This window comes from Emys orbicularis, chromosome 1, assembly GCF_028017835.1.
Source record: "Emys orbicularis isolate rEmyOrb1 chromosome 1, rEmyOrb1.hap1, whole genome shotgun sequence".
Lineage (NCBI taxonomy): Eukaryota > Metazoa > Chordata > Testudines > Emydidae > Emys > Emys orbicularis.
The window spans coordinates 314,761,818-314,780,626 of NC_088683.1; the positions used below are offsets into that span (position 1 = coordinate 314,761,818).

Genomic DNA, 18,809 nt, shown 5'->3' on the forward strand with positions numbered 1-18,809 from the left:
CCTCCCCATTAGTTGCCAGGCAGAGTCAGCCAGGGAGGCAGCGTCACTTTTTTCCACAATGAATATAAACAAGTCAAAATACCGAACACAACTGTCTGATGCACACCTTGCTGCAATCCTGAAGGTTTCAACTGCTCAGTCACTGAGGCCAAACATCAACAAACTGATAGAACTGAGGCGTTGCGAGGTGTCTGGCAAACACTAAAAACTCTCTGACAGGCGAAGAATTGTATAAAGTTGTATGACAGTTTTATTATTTCTAAGAAATTTGAAATAAAAAATACAATATAAACGTTTTCTTTTCTGAACACCATCTTCAGTGACATTATTGGCCCGCTAGGAGGATTTGAGGACTGGCACTGGCCCTAAGGTAAATTGACTTTGAGACCCCTGTTCTAGTCCTTTGTTTCCTTCTTCTGCTCATCATTCTGTGTCTTTCTTTCAGACTGTCCCATATCCCCACAACAGCATCCCTTATGCTAGGTACCAAAGAACTACCCTTTTTTCCTTCAGATCCTACCTTAGAACACCCCTCCCCTTCCTTTGTTAATCTCCTGCCCATGCTAACCACTCCCTCTCTCACGCCTGATATACTTGTTTAAAGACAACAGGACAAAACTTACAAATAAAAATCTGGAACGACAGTGAAAGAAAGAAAAACACAAAGGGCCAAATTCAGCCTTGGTGTAAACAGATGCATCTCCATTGATGCCAGTGAAACTGTGTCTGCATACACCAGAGCTGAATTTGGCCCATAAGCACGAGTCACACCGGATCTGAATTCTTATGCTCCAACAGTGCGGATTGTCCTCCCCTTTTATTGTCTGTTGTATTCTCTACCCCACCTCCATCATCTGTTGTCATCCTTTGTTTATGACGATGTGCCTTATTTAGGGCCTTTGTGCCTGGCTGCCCTAGGGTTATGCAAGAGGATGGAAAGACTCGAAGCTTTGTGCCCTGAGCAGTGGCCAGGTACAATTGCAGCATCTGTGTTTTTTCAACACAGGTAGTGCTCCCTCCTAGTGTGAAATCCTGGCCCAGGTGACGTCCAAAGTAAAATTTCCATTGACTTCAGTGGGGCCAGTATCATGGCACGTCACAGAGGGCAAGCTAGGAAGGCTACAGCAGCAGTGTCCCTCTGTACACACCTCACAGGAAGTAGTGGAGCCCTGGTCTCATGGATGTTGCATAGTCTCAGGAGTGAGATGAGACAAAGTAACCTGACTAGCAAACCTGATTGCTTTTCTGATCGTTTGCCCTAAGGGGAGGAAAGAGGGTCTTGGGGCTAAGGCATGAAACTGGGATTCAGGAGATCCTGGTTCTGTCCCAAACTTCCTGTTTGTTCTTGGGCAAGTCACTTCATGCCTCAGTTCCCCAGCTGTAAAATGAAGATAACTCTGTTTCCTAACCTCCCAGCGGTGTTGTAAGGCTACACTCCTTAGTATTGCGAGGAGCTCAGATGCTAGGGTGATGTGACAAAACAAGTACCTCCTAGATAGACAAATAACTCCAAGGGGATCCTGCGTGAGAATTCCTCCCAGAGCTCCCCCTGAATTGGTACAGCTCTGCACTGCCCCAAAAGGGGCCAATGCCTATATATTATTAATACCTAGCACTTATAGAGCACTTTTCATCAGTAGATCTCAAAGTGCTTTCTAAAGGAGGTCAGTATCATTGTCTTCACTTCACAGACGAGGAAACTGAGGCAACGGAAGGTTGAGTGACTTGCCCCCAGTCACCCAGCAGGGCAGTGGCAGAGCTGGGAATAGAACCCAGGTCTCCGGAAGCTTGGCCCGGTGCTCCATGCACTACGTAAAAGCCATGAGCATTGGCTTACTAAACCCAGGGTTGTGAGTTCAAACAAGGTCCCTCACCAAAGGCTCTTAAGTAAAGTAAGTTGTCATGGGATAAAAGGGAAGGTCCTTTCATGGATTGAGAACTGGTTAAAAGACAGGGAACAAAGGGTAGGAATTAATGGTAAATTCTCAGAATGGAGAGGGGTAGCTAGTGGTGTTCCCCAAGGGTCAGTCCTCGGACCAATCCTATTCAACTTATTTATAAATGATCTGGAGAAAGGGGTAAACAGTGAGGTGGCAAAGTTTGCAGATGATATACTAAACTGCTCAAGATAGTTAAGACCAAAGCAGACTGTGATGAACTTCAAAATTAAGTGATTGGGCAACAAAATGGCAAATGAAATTTAATGTGGATAAATGTAAAGTAATGCACATTGGAAAAAATAACCCCAACTATACATACAATATGATGGGGGCTAATTTAGCTACAACAAGTCAGGAAAAAGATCTTGGAGTCATCGTGAATAGTTCTCTGAAGATGTCCGCGCAGTGTGCAGAGGCGGTCAAAAAAGCAAACAGGATGTTTCTCTATCCCCATTAAAAAGGGGATAGAGAATAAGACTGAGAATATATTATTGCCCTTATATAAATCGATGGTATGCCCACATCTCGAATACTGCATACAGATGTGGTCCCCTCATCTAAAAAAAGATATACTGGCACTAGAAAAGGTTCAGAAAAGGGCAACTAAAATGATTAGGGGTTTGGAACGGGTCCCATATGAGGAGAGATTAAAGAGGCTAGGACTCTTCAGCTTGGAAAAGAGGAGACTAAGGGGGGATATGATAGAGGTATATAAAATCATGAGTGATGTGGAGAAAGTGGAGTGGAGATTAAGGATAATCTAGGCATGGCACAATATCTAAACGAATATTTTGCATCGGTCTTTAATGAGGCTAATGAAGGGTTTAGGAATAGAGGCAGCGTGACGGAGGGGAATAAAGGAGGGGGGGTTGACATTACCGTATCCGAAGTAGAAACCAAACTCGAACAGCTTAACGGGACTAAATCGGGCGGACCGGATGATCTTCATCCAAGAATATTAAAGGAACTGGCGCGAGAAATTGCAAGCCCGTTAGCGATAATTTTTAACGAATCTGTAAACTCGGGGGTGGTACCGTTGGACTGGAGAATAGCTAATGTGGTTCCTATTTTCAAGAAGGGGAAAAAAAGTGACCCGGGTAACTACAGGCCTGTTAGTTTAACATCTGTAATATGCAAAGTCTTGGAAAAATTTTTGAAGGAGAAAGTAGTTAAGTACCTTGAGGTCAATGGCAATTGGGACAAATTACAACATGGTTTTACGAAAGGCAGATCGTGCCAAACCAACCTGATCTCCTTCTTTGAGAAAGTAACAGATTTTTTAGATAAAGGAAATGCGGTGGATCTAATATTCCTCGATTTCAGTAAAGCGTTTGATACGGTACCGCATGAGGAATTATTGGTTAAGTTGGAAAAGATGGGGATCGATATGAAAATCCAGAGGTGGATAAAGAACTGGTGGGTCATACTGAAAGGTGAACTGTCAGGTTGGAGGGAGGTTACCAGTGGAGTTCCTCAAGGTTCGGTTTGGGGTCCGATTTTATTTAATCTATTTATTACTGACCTCGGAACCGAATGTAGAAGTGGGCTGATAAAGTTTGCGGATGACACAAAGTTGGGAGGTATTGCCAATTCGGAGAAGGATCGGGATATCCTGCAGGGAGACTTGGATGACCTTGTAAACTGGAGTAATAGTAATAGGATGAAATTTAATAGTGAGAAGTGTAAGGTGATGCATTTAGGGATGACTAACAAGAATTTTAGTTATAAGCTGGGGATGCATCGGTTGGAAGTAACGGAGGAGGAGAAGGACCTCGGAGTCCTGGTTGATCGCAGGATGACTATGAGTCGGCAATGTGACATGGCCATGAAAAAAGCTAATGCGGTCTTGGGATGCATTAGGCGAGGTATTTCTAGTAGGGATAAGGAGGTGCTGCTTCCGTTATACAAGGCACTGGTGAGACCTCATTTGGAGTACTGTGTGCAGTTCTGGTCTCCCATGTTTAAAAAGGATGAACTCAAACTGGAACGGGTACAGAGAAGGGCCACTAGGATGATCCGAGGAATGGAAAACCTGTCGTATGAAAGGAGACTCGAGGAGCTCGGTTTGTTTACCCTAACCAAAAGAAGGCTGAGGGGGGATATGATTGCTCTCTTTAAATATATCAGAGGGATAAATACCAGGGAGGGAGAGGAATTATTTCAGCTCAGTACTAATGTGGACACGAGAACAAATGGATATAAACTGGCCGTCGGGAAGTTTAGGCTTGAAATTAGACGACTGTTTCTAACCGTCAGAGGGGTGAAGTTCTGGAACAGCCTTCCGAGGGAAACAGTGGGGGCGAAAGACCTCTCTGGCTTTAAGATTAAGCTTGATAAGTTTATGGAGGGGATGGTTTGATGGGATAACGTGATTTTAGTCAATAGGTCAATAACATGCCATCGCTGGTAATTAGTATCAATGGTCAATGTGGGTCTGGCTGGAGAATCATGCCCGCATGCTCGGGGTTCTGCTGATCGCCATATTTGGGGTTGGGAAGGAATTTTCCTCCAGGGTAGATTGGCAGAGGCCCTGGAGGTTTTTCGCCTTCCTCCGCAGCATGGGGCAGGGGTCGCTTGCTGGAGGATTCTCTGTGACTTGAAGTCTTTAAATCATGATTTGGGGACTTCAACAGCTGAGTCAAGGGAGAGAATTATTCCAGGAGTGGGTGGGTCAGCTTTTGTGGCCTGCATCATGCGGGAGGTCAGACTATATGATCATAATGGTCCCTTCTGACCTTAAAGTCTATGAGTCTATGAGTCTATAAGTGGATAAGGAAAAGTTATTTACTTATTCCCATAATACAAGAACTAGGGGTCACCAAATGAAATTAATAGGCAGCAGGTTTAAAACAAATATAAGGAAGTTCTTCTTCACGCAGCGCACAGTCAACTTGTGGAACTCCTTACCTGAGGAGGTTGTGAAGGCTAGGACTATAACAGGGTTTAAAAGAGAACTGGATACATTCATGGAGGTTAAGTCCATTAATGGCTATTTGCCAGGATGGGTAAGGAATGGTGTCCCTAGCCTCGGTTTGTCAGAGGGTGGTGATGGATGGCAGGAGAGGGATCACTTGATCATTACCTCTTAGGTTCACTCCCTCTGGGGCACCTGGCATTGGCCACTGTTGGCAGACAGGATACTGGGCTACATGGACCTTTGGTCTGACCCGGTACGGCCGTTCTTATGTTCTTGAGGGGGCCACTTAGGGAACTGGGGTAAAAATCTGGGGATTGGTCCTGCTTTGAGCAGGGGGTTGGACTAAATGACCTCCTGAGGTCCCTTCCAACCCTGATATTCTATGATTACGCCTCTAGATTGCAAGCTCTGTAATGATCTTATTGACCTATAAATCTGCAAAGTGTCATGTGCCCCTGAGCTAATGTAAGTCATAATTAATTATCATGCTTCTACAAGACCATTATCAAAATGAAGTTAAAAAATAAAACTATGCAGTATATTTTTAAATGCCCTCTAGAGTCTCCCCTTTTAAAGCTGCAACAAAAAGTTCACCATCACCAGCTGGACACTGCCCTTTCAGCAGCGGCTGCAGCAACAGCTGAGAAGAAAGTTTGATAAAAATGTTACATCTTCGCAATGATCATGGCCTTGTGAAGCTCTTATGAAGAGACAGACTCTGCCAAAATACTCATCCATTCTGAGTGGCATGAGGGGCTGACAAATCAGAACATGTGAATGTTAAGCTTTCAACATCGTACAGTAATAGGTGAAGTGGCTCAAGAGTTCACTTGCTTTTGCTGAAATGGTTTATGAAAATCGTATGTTCTGGGTTCCGGAGATATGAATTGATCAAGTGACATTAAGTCAGTCTATTTTGGCCCTGTACTATGTGAAAGAGGAGAAGAGGAATGAAGGATTAGAATGGTTAGGCTTGATTGTTGGTTTACTTTTTCATGTTGGAACAATTATAGAGCATGACTGATTGTTGTATTAATTAATCAGAAGCAATCATCTTTTAAATGCTGAGATTAACGTGGCGCCTGTTTAACCGTATGCTGAATTTTCCAAACAAAATATGTAGCAGTTTTGAAGCATAAAAAGGAAAAGTTAAATCCAAGCTAGCTACAGAGTTTCTTTACCACTGGACTCACAGAGTATGTCTACACAGCAGTGTAAGCACAGGCAAGAGCCCGGGCTCTAGCCTCATCTGCCTTGCATCCACACACCAATTGTGTTAACCTAAGGCTTGAACCTAGGGTCCCAGGACCATGAAGAGCTGGAGGGTCCGAGCCCATGTTAAGATGGGACCTAGGGTTGCTTTCCTGTGTGCACGCAGCCCTGGATTGACTTGGGTTCTGTAAATTCTCTGGATGTATCCCAGAGTTCCCTGAGGCAACTTTCTTTAAGTCCTCTCTATGCCGACAATCTGTGGTGCAGTCTATTGCACTCTGTTGCAGATGGAAGCCACACCTTCCTTTGCAAAGGGCAGCAGCTTAGGTCAGTGTTAACCCATTGTCTGCTGAGCACCAGTCTGCAAGGGCACTATCAGAGAGCCTGCAAGGTTTTCAGTGGAGACGGATCAGAAGAAGCTTTTTGCAAAGAAAGCTGCTTCCTGGTCACAAGAGCACAGCCAGATTTTGGTGCACGCTGCCTGGGCGCCCCTGCACATGCAGCCCCAGGGAGCACGGTGGGAGGCGGGGCGAGAGTGGAGCATAGGGTTACCATACGTCCTCTTTTTCCTGGACATGTCCGGCTTTTCGGCATTCAAACCCCCGTCCGGGGGGAATTGCCAAAAAGCCGAACATGTCCGGGAAAATGGCGGCTCTGCTCCTCCCCTGACTCTTCGGCTCTGTTTAAGAGCCGAGCTGCCCGAGCGCTATGGGCTTCAGGCAGCCCCCTTGCCTCTGGACCCCAGCCACCGGGCGGGCACTTCCCTGCCCGGGCTCCGGCAGCGCAGGGTCCGGAGGCACGGGGGCTGCCCGAAGCCTTTAGCGCTCGGGCAGCCCGGCTCTTAAACAGAGCCGAAGAGTCAGCGGAGGAGCAGAGCCTCCGCGGCTCTGCTCCTCCCCTGACTCTTCGGCTCTGTTTAAGAGCCGGGCATGGGGGCTGCCCGAGCGCTACCGGCTTCGGGCAGCCCCCGTGCCTCCGGACCCTGCGCTGCCGGAGCCCGGGAGGGGAAGTGCCCGGCTGGGGGCGCAGGATCCGGAGGCATGGGGGCTGCCCGAAGCCCAAGCGCTACCGGCTTCACAGTTTGCCGGGCAGCCTCCAGACCCTGCGCCCCCGGCTGGGCGCTTCCCCTCCCGGGCTCCAGCTGCGCTGGGCAAGTGCCGGCCGGGGGCGCAGGGTCTGGGGGCTGCCCGGCAAACCGTGAAGCCGGTAGCGCTCCGGCAGCCCTTTCCCCGTGGCTGGGAGTGGGAGGGAGGAGGGGGCGGGGTTGGGGCGGGGAAGGGGCGGAGTTGGGGCGAGGCTGGGGGTGGGGAAATGGGCGGGGCCAGGGCCCGTGGAGGGTCCTCTTTTTTTATTTAATAGATATGGTAACCCTAGTGGAGCAGGCACTAAGTGGCTGCCCTGCAGGGATGGGGAGCAGCAAAGCTCCCGGCTCAGCCTCGTTGGGGGAGGGATTACCCCCAACATCCTTCCTGCAGGGCAGCCGCTTAGTCCCTGCTCTGCTCTCTGCCCTGCCCTGCCCCCCCCCAACCCTCCCTGGGGCTGTGTGTGCAGGGATGCCTGGGCAGCATGCACTGTCAGGCAGCAAGCGGGAGCCAGCCCCAAACTTCCTCCTCTCTGCTGTGCAGAGTTTGCCTGCAGCAGGGAGCAAAGCTGACAGGCAGGAGGTGGCTGCCAGGATGTTGGACGTCATCTCTCCCCAAGCCAAGCCGAGATGGAGGCTCTGCCCCTTCCCAGCCCTGCAGGGCAGCCACTTGGTCCTGCTCCACTCTCTGTCGCTTGCTCCCAGGTCTCCCTGGGGCTGCGTGTGCAGGGGTGCCCGTGCACTCTGAGTGCCATGAGTGGAATCCGGCCCCAAAACTTCCCCCAGCCTCCCAGGGAGCCTTATCTCTGCCTCCCGGGCTGAAAAGGGGGCAGGGAGGAGGGATCCCCAGGGGGTGCTGGAGCACACCGCTCCACAGCCGGAAGGGCAAGGCTGGGGTGTGTGTGTGTTTTTCCTCTGAAACCTACATTTTATGTCAAAGTTCAAAACAAACAGACAAAAATAAATAAAAAACCAACCTTCCCATTTTTGAATGTCCCATTTTAAAAATGAAGAACTGCAAAGTTTCACTTTAATAGTTTGATACTCCTGGAGACTGATGTCCTCGTTAGCCTCAGAACAGGTGCACACGGGCATTTTCCTGCCAATGTGACTCAGCGTAGAGGTGGAGAGCCCAGTTCTCAGATTAGATGGTAGTTTAATATATAAAGCCAGGGGCCGCATCTAGCCCTTCAGATGTTTTAATCTGGCCCTTGAGCTCCTGCCAGGGAGCAGGGTCCAGGGTTTGCCCCGCTCCATGTGTGCTGTGGCTCTGCGCAGCTCCCGGAAGCAGCAGCATGTCCCCCGCTCTGGCTGCGTAAGGGCAGCCAGAGGGCTCTGCATGCTGCCCCTGCCCCAAGCGCCACCCCCACATCTACCATTGGCCAGCAACTACGGCCAGTGGGAGCTGCAGGGGCGGCAGCTATGGCTGGGGCAGTGCACAGAGCCGCCTGGCCATGCCTTCACGTAGGAGCTGGAGGGGGGACATGACGCTGCTTCTAGGAGGTGCTTGAGGTAAGTGCCACCCAGAGCCTGCACCCCTGATCCCCTCCAGCACCCCAATCCCCTGCCCCAGCCCTGATCCCCATCCCACACCCTGAACTCCTCATTTCCGGCTCCACCCCAGAGTCCGCACCCCCAGCCGGAGCCCTCACCCCCTCCTGTACCCCAACCCTCAATTTCATGAGCATTCATGACCCGCCATACAATTTCTATACCCAGATGTGGCCCTCGGGCCAAAACGTTTGCCCACCCCTGGTATAAAGCCTCAAACTGCAGTCAACCTACTGAGACAGCCACCAAAGGAGCTAATTATGTAGTTTATGTACCCATGCTCCGGATGGGTACCGGAGTCCCATCAATAGCACCGTCACAGTTAGGAAAGAGGGTGAACAGTAGAGTTTTCCCACAGTGCAACACATTCATAGGGCTAGAGTGTCAACACCGGAGGAGGGAGGGGCGCTAGGCACTCTGACATAGAGTTACTTTGACTCGGGTCTGTGCACTGTAGTGTGGACATCAGAGCCCAAGGTTCAAGCATGGGTCAAAAAATCCGTATCTAGGGTTAAAAGGCAGTGTAGACCCTCAAGGTTCCCAGATACAGGTTAGCTGACTCGGGTCCCACTAACCCTAGGCTTACATTACTGTGTAGACATACCCACAATAGAAGGAGTAGTAGAGAAAGTGATGCATGCTTTGCCAGAGCTCCCAGCATAGGTGCCTCATGATAAGAAGTTAATGTGACCCTTTCATGTAATTCCAAGTACTGATTTTACCTGCAGGCCTTAATTATGGTAATGGTCGCGGGTTGTATTAAGTCTTGTTTTCCTTTCTTTCCGTAGGCTTGTTGATTGGCTCTGGCTGTGCTCTCTATCCCTTGGGTTGGGACAGTGAAGAAGTTAGACAGACCTGTGGCAACCTTTCCAACCAGTTTGAATTGGGTAAGTAATTGTCAATGGATCTCAGTTCCTTTAAATTTGATCTCATCTATTGTCTCTAAACGCAGAGAGAAGCCTGGAGAGCAGGCTTACTGGGAGCAGTCCTTGCATATTTGCCGGATGCGGGTGTGTATATTATTGTATTGCTTCATGTCAGTGTGATACGGCATGGGACTCCTTCGATCTTTACTATTGATATTTTCCCATGGAACATCACAAATATCATCAAAAGGAAAAACTCTTTTTGAAAGCAGACTCTCTGAAGAGAAATTAGAAGCAGTTACATCAAGAGACCGAGGGGTGACAGAAGACAGCAGGTTAGATGTGAATTTGGCATATGGCAGCAAAAAAGTCAATGGAAGTTTTAGCTGCATGTATGTGTGGAGGGGGGAATTCATGGTTTACTGTGAGGGGGAAATTCATGGTTTACATCTGGGAGGTATAAAGGGGCCAATCGTGGAGAGATGCCATTGGCTGCTCAAGTACATTGAACTCAAATGTCCAAATAAATGTGCAGGGACTTCGTCACTTCCAACTCCTTCAAGCAAATCAGTGGGGTCATTCTGGGAATCCTTTCATGACCTGCACTTGGTGGAGTTCGTAATTCCCTGGCAGTAGTCCCTCTCGAAAGGACTCTGGCATACTTATCAGTCTCTTCTTGCCCATGGGGGTAAGGACAAAACTAGAATGTTTCTTCATTTTGCACAAATATTGTAACCAGGTCTACAGCCAAACCATCCCTCCCCAAGAGATGTTTGTCCTTGGCTCATAAAGCTACTTAGGAACCTCTGCAAACGTTTTGACCTTGGGATGCAACAGATTGCCCTGAACGTCATAGATTGCCAAAAATAGTCTCTTGGCCTGGATACCCCAGTCTACCCTCTGAAAACATTATCCTGTCTTGAAATGAATTTCTTAATTCAAATATTCTTGGCTATTACTATGTTTAGTACATATTTTCTTCCAATGAAATATAAAAATTCCTTCAATTATTCTACGAATATTTGCAGTATGCAAACACCAAGGACGGAGAGGAATTAAGAAAAGGAAGACGTAGGTTAACAATCAGGGCAGATTACCTGAGAGCGAGATCAATAATACTGTGGAATGGTCTCTCAAAGTAAGTAGAGGAAGAGGAACTCCATTGCGGGTTAAGACGCGACAGAACACTAGAAAGTAGATTGCAGGGAACAATCTTAATAGATCTTGTGCATCTCTGATTTCAATTATTTCATTCTAAGTACCACCATTTTGCTCTTGCCAAAGTACAGCAAACAGCTACATTTCTCTGCTCCTTCTTGGGAAAGCACCACACAAAGATGTTTTGTGTGGCAACTTGAATTCTTTTTGATGGCAGCGGCTACAAGAAGTTCCTAGAATAATTTTATGTTTAAATAACTTCTTGGTGGGAGAGCTGTGAATTCAGTGAGTTTAGAAGCACCCCCTGCCCTCTCTTGTCCCCGAGATCATGACTCCTGAACCTGGCATGTGAATAAGTCAGGCTATTGTAACAATACATTCAATAAAAGAACCCTTCTGAAAGAATTCAGCTGTCAGCTTTTTCTTCCAGGAATTCATAAGGAATATGAACAGGGGACATATAATTGTGACGCTTGATACTCTGCCCATATTTTCTGGATTTCAAGGCTATAAGGCATCTATTATGCATACCTAAGCTTGACTAGAGTCCTGGTTGTGCTGACTGTTAGAATCTTATGTTACCATAGTAATTAACAGATTATAATGAGACCAGAAATCTGCTAAGTCTCTCTTCAGTATACCTTGTCTGAATTTAAATGCTTGGTTTTGAATTTTTACAAGTTTAAATTGGTCGATGTTGGTGCTGAGTTACCCAAGACATTGGCAGGGTAGAGGTGGAGTACTGGGACTGCATATTAGCCAGATTGCTCATTTCTTTTCATTTAAACCTTACAATTACTGATAACCCAAGCCCAGGCTTTTTTATTTAATCATTAGAGACTGGTGTTTCCATTATAGCTTTAGGGCCAAAACCGGTGTTTCACAGAATCCGTCTCACTAAGTCTCAAGATGCATTTGAGTAATTATTGCTTTCATTTGAATATTTAATTTGATTAAGCAGCACTCATTTGATTTTTCCTTTTGAATCGGTGGGACCAGTTGCCTCCAGAACTGCACACAAGTTGCATTTAAACGATATGCACAGAAAGGTGAGCTGTGAGTGCGGTGGGACAGATGCTGGTCAGCCTCTGAGTGGGTGTGCAGCAGGCGGGTGTGTATGGAGTTCCTTCTGTCACCCCTTCACCCTTGTGCAGGAGCTAGCTAGAATCATGTTGGAGCATAGCTCCTGCTCCAGGCTAATACTCTCACAGGTGCTAGTTGTCTGCCAGGGCAGAGAGCTGGCCGGGCACTGAGCAGGAGAGTATGCTGCATCCTCTTCAAGGGTATCAGAGCTGCTGCTCTAGTATGGGCACCCGAGGAGCACCTGAAAGACAGATGGGTGGTCCAAAGGGGTGGCAGAATGGAACCCTATTGGACTCTGTATAAGATGAGCCAAGAGAACTCTGAGGCCTTTCAGAAAGGAAAGTGTGGAACTGGGCAACAAAATCATCCACCCACAACAAATCACACAGACAAATCAGCAACATCATAGTAAAGACTACTGATAGCTCCAATAAAATGAACAGACACCTGGCATTCATTCTTCACTAGTAACTATCAGCCAAGGTTGTTAACTCAGTTTCTAGGACTGGAACTAGACTGACAGGGATTCAGGAAGTCAGATGGTTCTAGATCAGTGGTTCCCAAACTGGTGTTCGTGAACCCCTGGGGGTTCGCAAAATGTTACAGGGGGTTCTCAGAAAAAAATTCCCTAATGGCGGACAGAGCTGTTCCTAGGGACCCCGGGCAGCATGGGGCCAGCAGCACGGAGCCCCTGGACTTCCAAGAGCTAAGCAGATCAAAGCAAGCATATGTATTACACTGAGGAGATATAAACTTCAAGACTCCTTATAAGAAATGGAAAGGGAGGTGGATATTTTTTGCTGTTTTTAAAATTAAATAGGCAGCTAGTATTGTTTTTAAAATTATTATGAAGAACAAGTTGAAGCTTTGTTGTAACGTGCATTGTTTGCCTGGACTGCTCAAGACCTGAATGCTTGTGTAGGAGGAACTCTTTGAGTTGGCTTCTTAAATACTTTCATGCTGTTTCACATCTGATACTCCTTGATGAAACATAGGAGCCTTGTCTTATAATAGGCTTATTCAAAAAGTGATACAAGCTACAAAAGTCAGATCTTGGAAGAGTGTTGCCATTTTCATAATGTAATAAAAATACTGCATTGCTAAATAATAATTAATAATAGTGTGTAATAAGCATGTCATAAAAACAAATTTTATATTTCCAAGATCACTGCTTTTATAATTTATACTCAGGTAAAGGAGAAAATCCCTGGAAATATTCATTTTTAGGAGGGGGTTTGTGAGACTTGACATTTTAGTGAAAGGGGTTCACAGATTGTTAAAGTTTGGGAACCACTGTTCTAGATGAACCCAGAGTTACCCTAGCACAATCTTCTAGGTTACCTTCCCCCAAAAGAGAAAGCTAGAGGCAAAATGGCATTTGGCAAATTTGTCTTAGTTACATCAAGTGATGATTTCTTAGGCATAATCACCACTTATAAAATGGCTAGCAGGCCAGTTCTGCTGGTCTGGACAGGGGCCAAGAATAAGCTATTTTTGGCCTCTGCCACAGTAACATGTTAGGAATGTAAACTTCTCTATGCTACATTTTAATGGATTTTGAGCAAGTTTTCTGCAACTGACCCATTAGTCTGTAACAAATTAACTATCCAGGGAGGAGGCTATCTGTATACCTCTGAGGATGGTGCAGAGAAAGGTGGTGGCAGGAACAGTACATGAGAAACCAAATAGAGAAATTAACGAGGAATTGAGTCAACACCCAATGGTGGCAGAAAACAACTGGAGCACTCTAGAGAACTTGCTAGGGCTGACAGAATTGATGTGGAGCTGCTGCAAGAAGTGTGGGCCAGGAGTTGAGCTGCAGGAAGCAGCAAAGGCTGAGAAGGATCTGTTGTGACCTTAGGGAGCCCCAGTTGCTGTCAAAGCCAGGACAGCAAAATGGATTAACTGGAGAGGGAGCTGGGAACTACTTGGTGGGAGGAGGACTGGGGCAGTCTGGAGAAAGATGATGACTGACCTGGTGCTGGATCTTTAGGATGGGTGGATGAGAAGAATGGGGTGGTGAGTCTGGGATTTCAAGTCATGAGATAAAAAAAAAAAGTGGCTGAATTTTGCATCATATAAGACAAGGCTAGCCAGAAATCTTCAGGAATTAACAGTTGAACGTAGTGGGTTTAAGAAAAGAAACGCAACTCCCCAAGTACAAAATGATATAGATGTACTTTGCACACAGATAGACAGGGAAAATAGCAACAGTGTATAATCCTTAGTGGATGTGTAACCCACACATCTCCTGGGTGTGGTGTTCTGTCTCATCTAGTGGCACCGAGACCACGTAGAGAGAGAGAGAAAATGAGTCTGCTCTATAGCCTTAGCTAACAAGCAGTTGGCTTTTAGCTCATGCAGTAGAGGCTCATGCACTAAGCTCCAGAGGTCCCCGGTTCAATCCTGCCCACCGATGACCGGGGTCTGTCGGCGTTACAAGTAGGGGCTCATCCGGGATTTCAACTGGGAAGACTCTGAAGCTCCGGAAGCGCTTCCTCAGCTAGGGGAAGTATGTAACCCTCCCACCTCCTGGGTGTGGTGTGGTGTTCTGTCCCATCTAGTGGCACCGAGACCACATAGAGAAAGAGATAAAATGAGTCTGCTAATAGCCAGTTGACTTTTAGCTCATGCAGTAGAAGCTCATGCACTAAGCTCCAAAGGTCCCCGGTTTGATCCTGCCCAACAATGACCAGGGTCTGTCGGCGTTACAGGTACATTAGATAAGAAGTGCTTCTCCATGTCTGCAGGAACATTGACAAAGGCATCGGACTAATTAGACACCCCATATACAGCCGAGATAGGTCATATTGTGAAGGGAAAACAAAACCCCACTTATACGTAAATTTCAAAGTGGCATTTAATATGGCTGCAGGAAAACTATTCATGCTTTTAATCTACATATAAGTGGATTTTTGTATACTGTTCCAGAAACCCTGACTTGGCACTATTTGGCATGCCCCACAATTTGATGCTTTCCTTGAAATTCGTTTAAAAGTGAACTGTGTTCAAGTGCATTTTATTCAGTTGGGTTTGGTGGGTAACACAATGTACAACATCTACATTTTTCAATCAAAAGAAAATATTGGTACAGATCAATGCATACACAAATGGAGTTGTGTTTTAGCTGAATATGTACGCCCAGGTAGAATTCATGTAGTCCTATCACGGATCAAACAACATCCATAGACTCAGCCTCTGTGGAAATGGGGATGGTGTGATAACCTACCTAGATGGATGGATAGACTGGGGCATATCGGTAGAAGACCCTGCAATATACTAGACTCATGCACTACTGCTTTTTTTGTCAGAAAGAAGCTACAATAATAAATTATCTAAATTAGTATTTGGTTGCAGGCTACCCCAGTTGGCACAAATGATACACCAGTCATAAGCAAGGAGCATAAGTGCCAAGGGATTCTTATTCTTCCACAAATATATAGGGAAGGATCAAAGTCATTCCCATCTCCTGTTGTAGCATATGCTGTTATTGTTATTTATTCATTATTTATATTGTGGAGCTGCCCAAAGGCCCCAATCAAGATCAGAGCTCCATTGTAGTTCTGAGCTGCTAGTTGAAAGAAGTTAAGTTGATTCAGATATACAGGATCATACTTACAGCAAGAGCAATTAGCAAGTCATTTTCTCTAAAAGGATCTCAACCAAACAGTTTTAGAGCACATTTAATTTTGTCTGGGCTAGATGCAGTACTTAAAAACACACCACCACATCACGCAGGAGTAACAGCTGAAAAGTTCCCAGCAGAGAAAGGTTTGACAGGTTGGTGAGAGCTTGTCAAGAATCAGAAGGAATTTGCATTAAAATTAGGACTGTGCAAAATACTTGCGACAGCTTTTAGATTTTGCAAAATCTAAACCACCATTGTGAAAAGTTTCTGAAATGCTGCTGCTTTCCTTAAAAGCCGGGGGAGTCTGTATGGGTCAGAGGAGACTTTCAAGGGCAAAAATAGGAGTAAGACACCCAACTCCTTTTGCTGTTCAATGGGAGTTGGGTCCCTTGAATAGCACACTAGACAGTGACTTAAGAGATGTGGGTTCTATTCCCAACTCTGCTACATCCCTGCTGGGTGACCTTGTCTCTGTGCAGTTTCCCCATCTGTAAAATGGTGGTGATAATACTGACCCTCCTTTGTGAAGCACTTTGAGATCTACTGATGAAAAGTGCTAGGTATTATCATTATTCATTGGCTTTTGTGTTTTTGATAATCACCTCCAAGACCAGTTTTGAACAGAATCTCTAGGGATATAATCTATAACTATCTATACAAATCCACCAGAGGTGCCACCAAAGAATGTTTTTTACATCAGCTCTAAATGACTTTAAAATAAACACCACATATTAAGTTTGACTTGCAATACTGAGCATTAGCTGGCATTTAGTGGGATAGTCCTGAAATGATAGGGTGACACCTAGAACATATATTTCTGCATGTCATTATGTTATCAAATGCTTAGTCCACTGTAGTTTTCCTTTTTTCCAGACATGGGGCTCTCACCACTTTCCTTGGAAGATTACTGTACAATTGGCTAGATTTCATGGTATCTTCCTGTGCTCAACTTTTTTCTGGTCTGTGATCGTAGATATTAGAGCATCCTGCAGACACTCGTGTCCCATTCATTGAGGTTTGCTTGTATTTTACTACACCATGGACTCTAGTGTAACTTTTTGTTTTTAAATGTGCAAGGTTTAGCCTTTGCAAATAAAGGCAACAGTGATCTCAAACCTGCTGTGCTCCACTGCTTTGAGCCTTCAAAGATTTAACTAAAAGAAATAGGTCTTGATGAGATGTTCTTAGCATCTTCTCTCTCTATTAGTACTCTATTAGCCTCTACTTTTTGCTCACTTTGCTTTGGCAGATTGAGCTCTTCAGACACAGGCATTTCCTTGTTGTGAGGCATATTATGGAAGTTGCATGCTGCTGCAAAAGCTTGACAGGCTTTCAATGGAGAGTGTTACAATATGACCCAGTCCCCTTCCCCACCCCCGTAGAGTCTGTTGTGAGTGGACTCAGTCGCTGGGTACCACATGCTTCCAAGCGAGTTGGGTGTGGGATAGAAGCTAGTCACTGTTTCTAGCTCTGGGACTCTAAGGCATACTCCTGGCATCTTATCTGACACCCCTCCTTCTGGTGTGGGATGCTGCCGTCCAGCTTTCCTAGACCCTGAAACTGGAATCAGACCTCTTGAGCCCCTAGTCACTGACGGATTCTCCCCCTGAGTTCTACCTAGGTTGTGGGTTCTCTGGACTTACCAGTTTAACTCCTTTGAGGACAACATGGCAGGCAAGCAAGGAACACAGGCTTAGCAAAGGAATTTCTTAACCACAGTGACTGGACTCAGAGCACGTGAGTTACAAATCTTTGAAAACAAGAGAAGTCCTGAGGTGCCCCTTCCCCAGTCTGGTCTCACCCCCTCTTGTGAGTCTATCTGTCATCAGTGTTTCAGGCTGGGCAGAGTCTCTCCTTCCCTCTCTGTCCCCAAAGTCCTCCTTACATGTGGTGATGGTTGGCCCTCTGCACAGAACAGAAACCCGCTCCCAAATAGGGCCTCCATCTCCAGGCCATGTGCTCAAACTGTCACCACCAGTCATGGTTGCTTGCCCACTTGCAGGCCACTGTCTAGAAAGAGCCTGGTACCATGGGGGTGGGCCAGTAGTTTGAGTCGGTCAAAGTGGATAGCCCCAGACTGCAGCTTTGATGGCTCTCAGTGATGGCCTTTCCACGATGTGCCAAACACCTTTCCTGAGCAGGGTAGTTATCTGGAGTGCAGCATAACAGGCTGCCCCTGGGCAAGTCCAAATGAATGTGGTCACAGTGGCAATATTTCAACACAGGTATAATACAGACTTCAGAATTTGATAGTCATATCTCACCCCTCTCCATCATGTCCTGTGCTAGGCATACATCTAAACTTCATTCTAAATATCCCAAAATTTCTCTCTCTCAAGGGATGTGTTTATCTAAGGGCTTTATTATAGTTTCCCTTTGCTTCTTTCAGAGGGTTGGAAGAGATGATCATAAAAGAACTATTTAACTGATAGGCACTATTGCCTTAAAATAATTATTATAGTAAATTGCTTTTACAAACAAACAATACAGTTACTAAAGACACAAAAGTCATCTCTTTGGGAAAACACCAAATATAGAACAGCTTTGTCAAATAGCTAGGTGGCATCAATTCAGCATCCTGGCTGAGCGTCGACATCCAAAGGATAAGACTGTGGAGAAGAGATTTAGAAACCAGGATGTTTTTTAGAACACTATTAACAACGAAAGATTTTTAAACTATTTGTCATGAACAGTCAGAAATCTGACTTCTGTTCACAAGTTACCTACAAACAGATTGAGATTTTTCCTGGGGTTTGGTAGGACCGCAGGGCCTTCTAGAGGGCCTCAATGGGCCTGGTACACCCCGTCACACCAGACCACACACTAACAGAGAGTGTGTCTCAAGAACCATCTCCCTTCCCATTTGCTATTGCTTTCTTTGAGCAACAAAGCAGCATAGCTCAAGTTTCAAATATTAAATAGGATGTCATCTTGTTAAAAACAAGGGGGAAAATGTTCCGATAATTTTGAGAAAATCCTCGACATTCCATGGACAGAGAGGGGCAAACTTCACCAAATACATTATTGGTTCCAAATTACTCACTCAGCTGTAGTCTGTACCTTCTGTATTGTTGCCTTCTTCCATGTACCTATCTAACTCCTTTCTGAATGCATTCCAGGTTGTAACTTCTACTGCTGCCTTTTGTAGCTTATTTCACATGTCAATAACGCACTGTGTAAAGAAAAAGAATCTTCAGTTCTTGAACACTTCTTAGTTGCCTTTCAAAACAACCAGGTTCTCTTCTTTATTAGCTGATTATCTTTTCTATTAGCTTTGTGGCGTTCAGACCTGCAGTTCCTGTACTTATCATCTCTCTTCATTTTAGTCTCTATTTTAAAAAATAGAGACTAAAATGGTTCATTAAATTATTTC

General features: G+C 45.8%; 1 protein-coding gene across 1 annotated transcript in view; it reads left to right on the plus strand.

Moving 5' to 3' along the window:
* Positions 1-18,809, plus strand: part of LHFPL6 (LHFPL tetraspan subfamily member 6) — a 206,087-nt gene that overhangs the window by 177,880 nt on the left and 9,398 nt on the right. Inside the window, exon 2 of the mRNA XM_065423788.1 lies at positions 9,490-9,588. Coding sequence (XP_065279860.1) covers positions 9,490-9,588 — 99 coding nt within the window. The remainder of the gene's footprint in view (positions 1-9,489; positions 9,589-18,809) is intronic.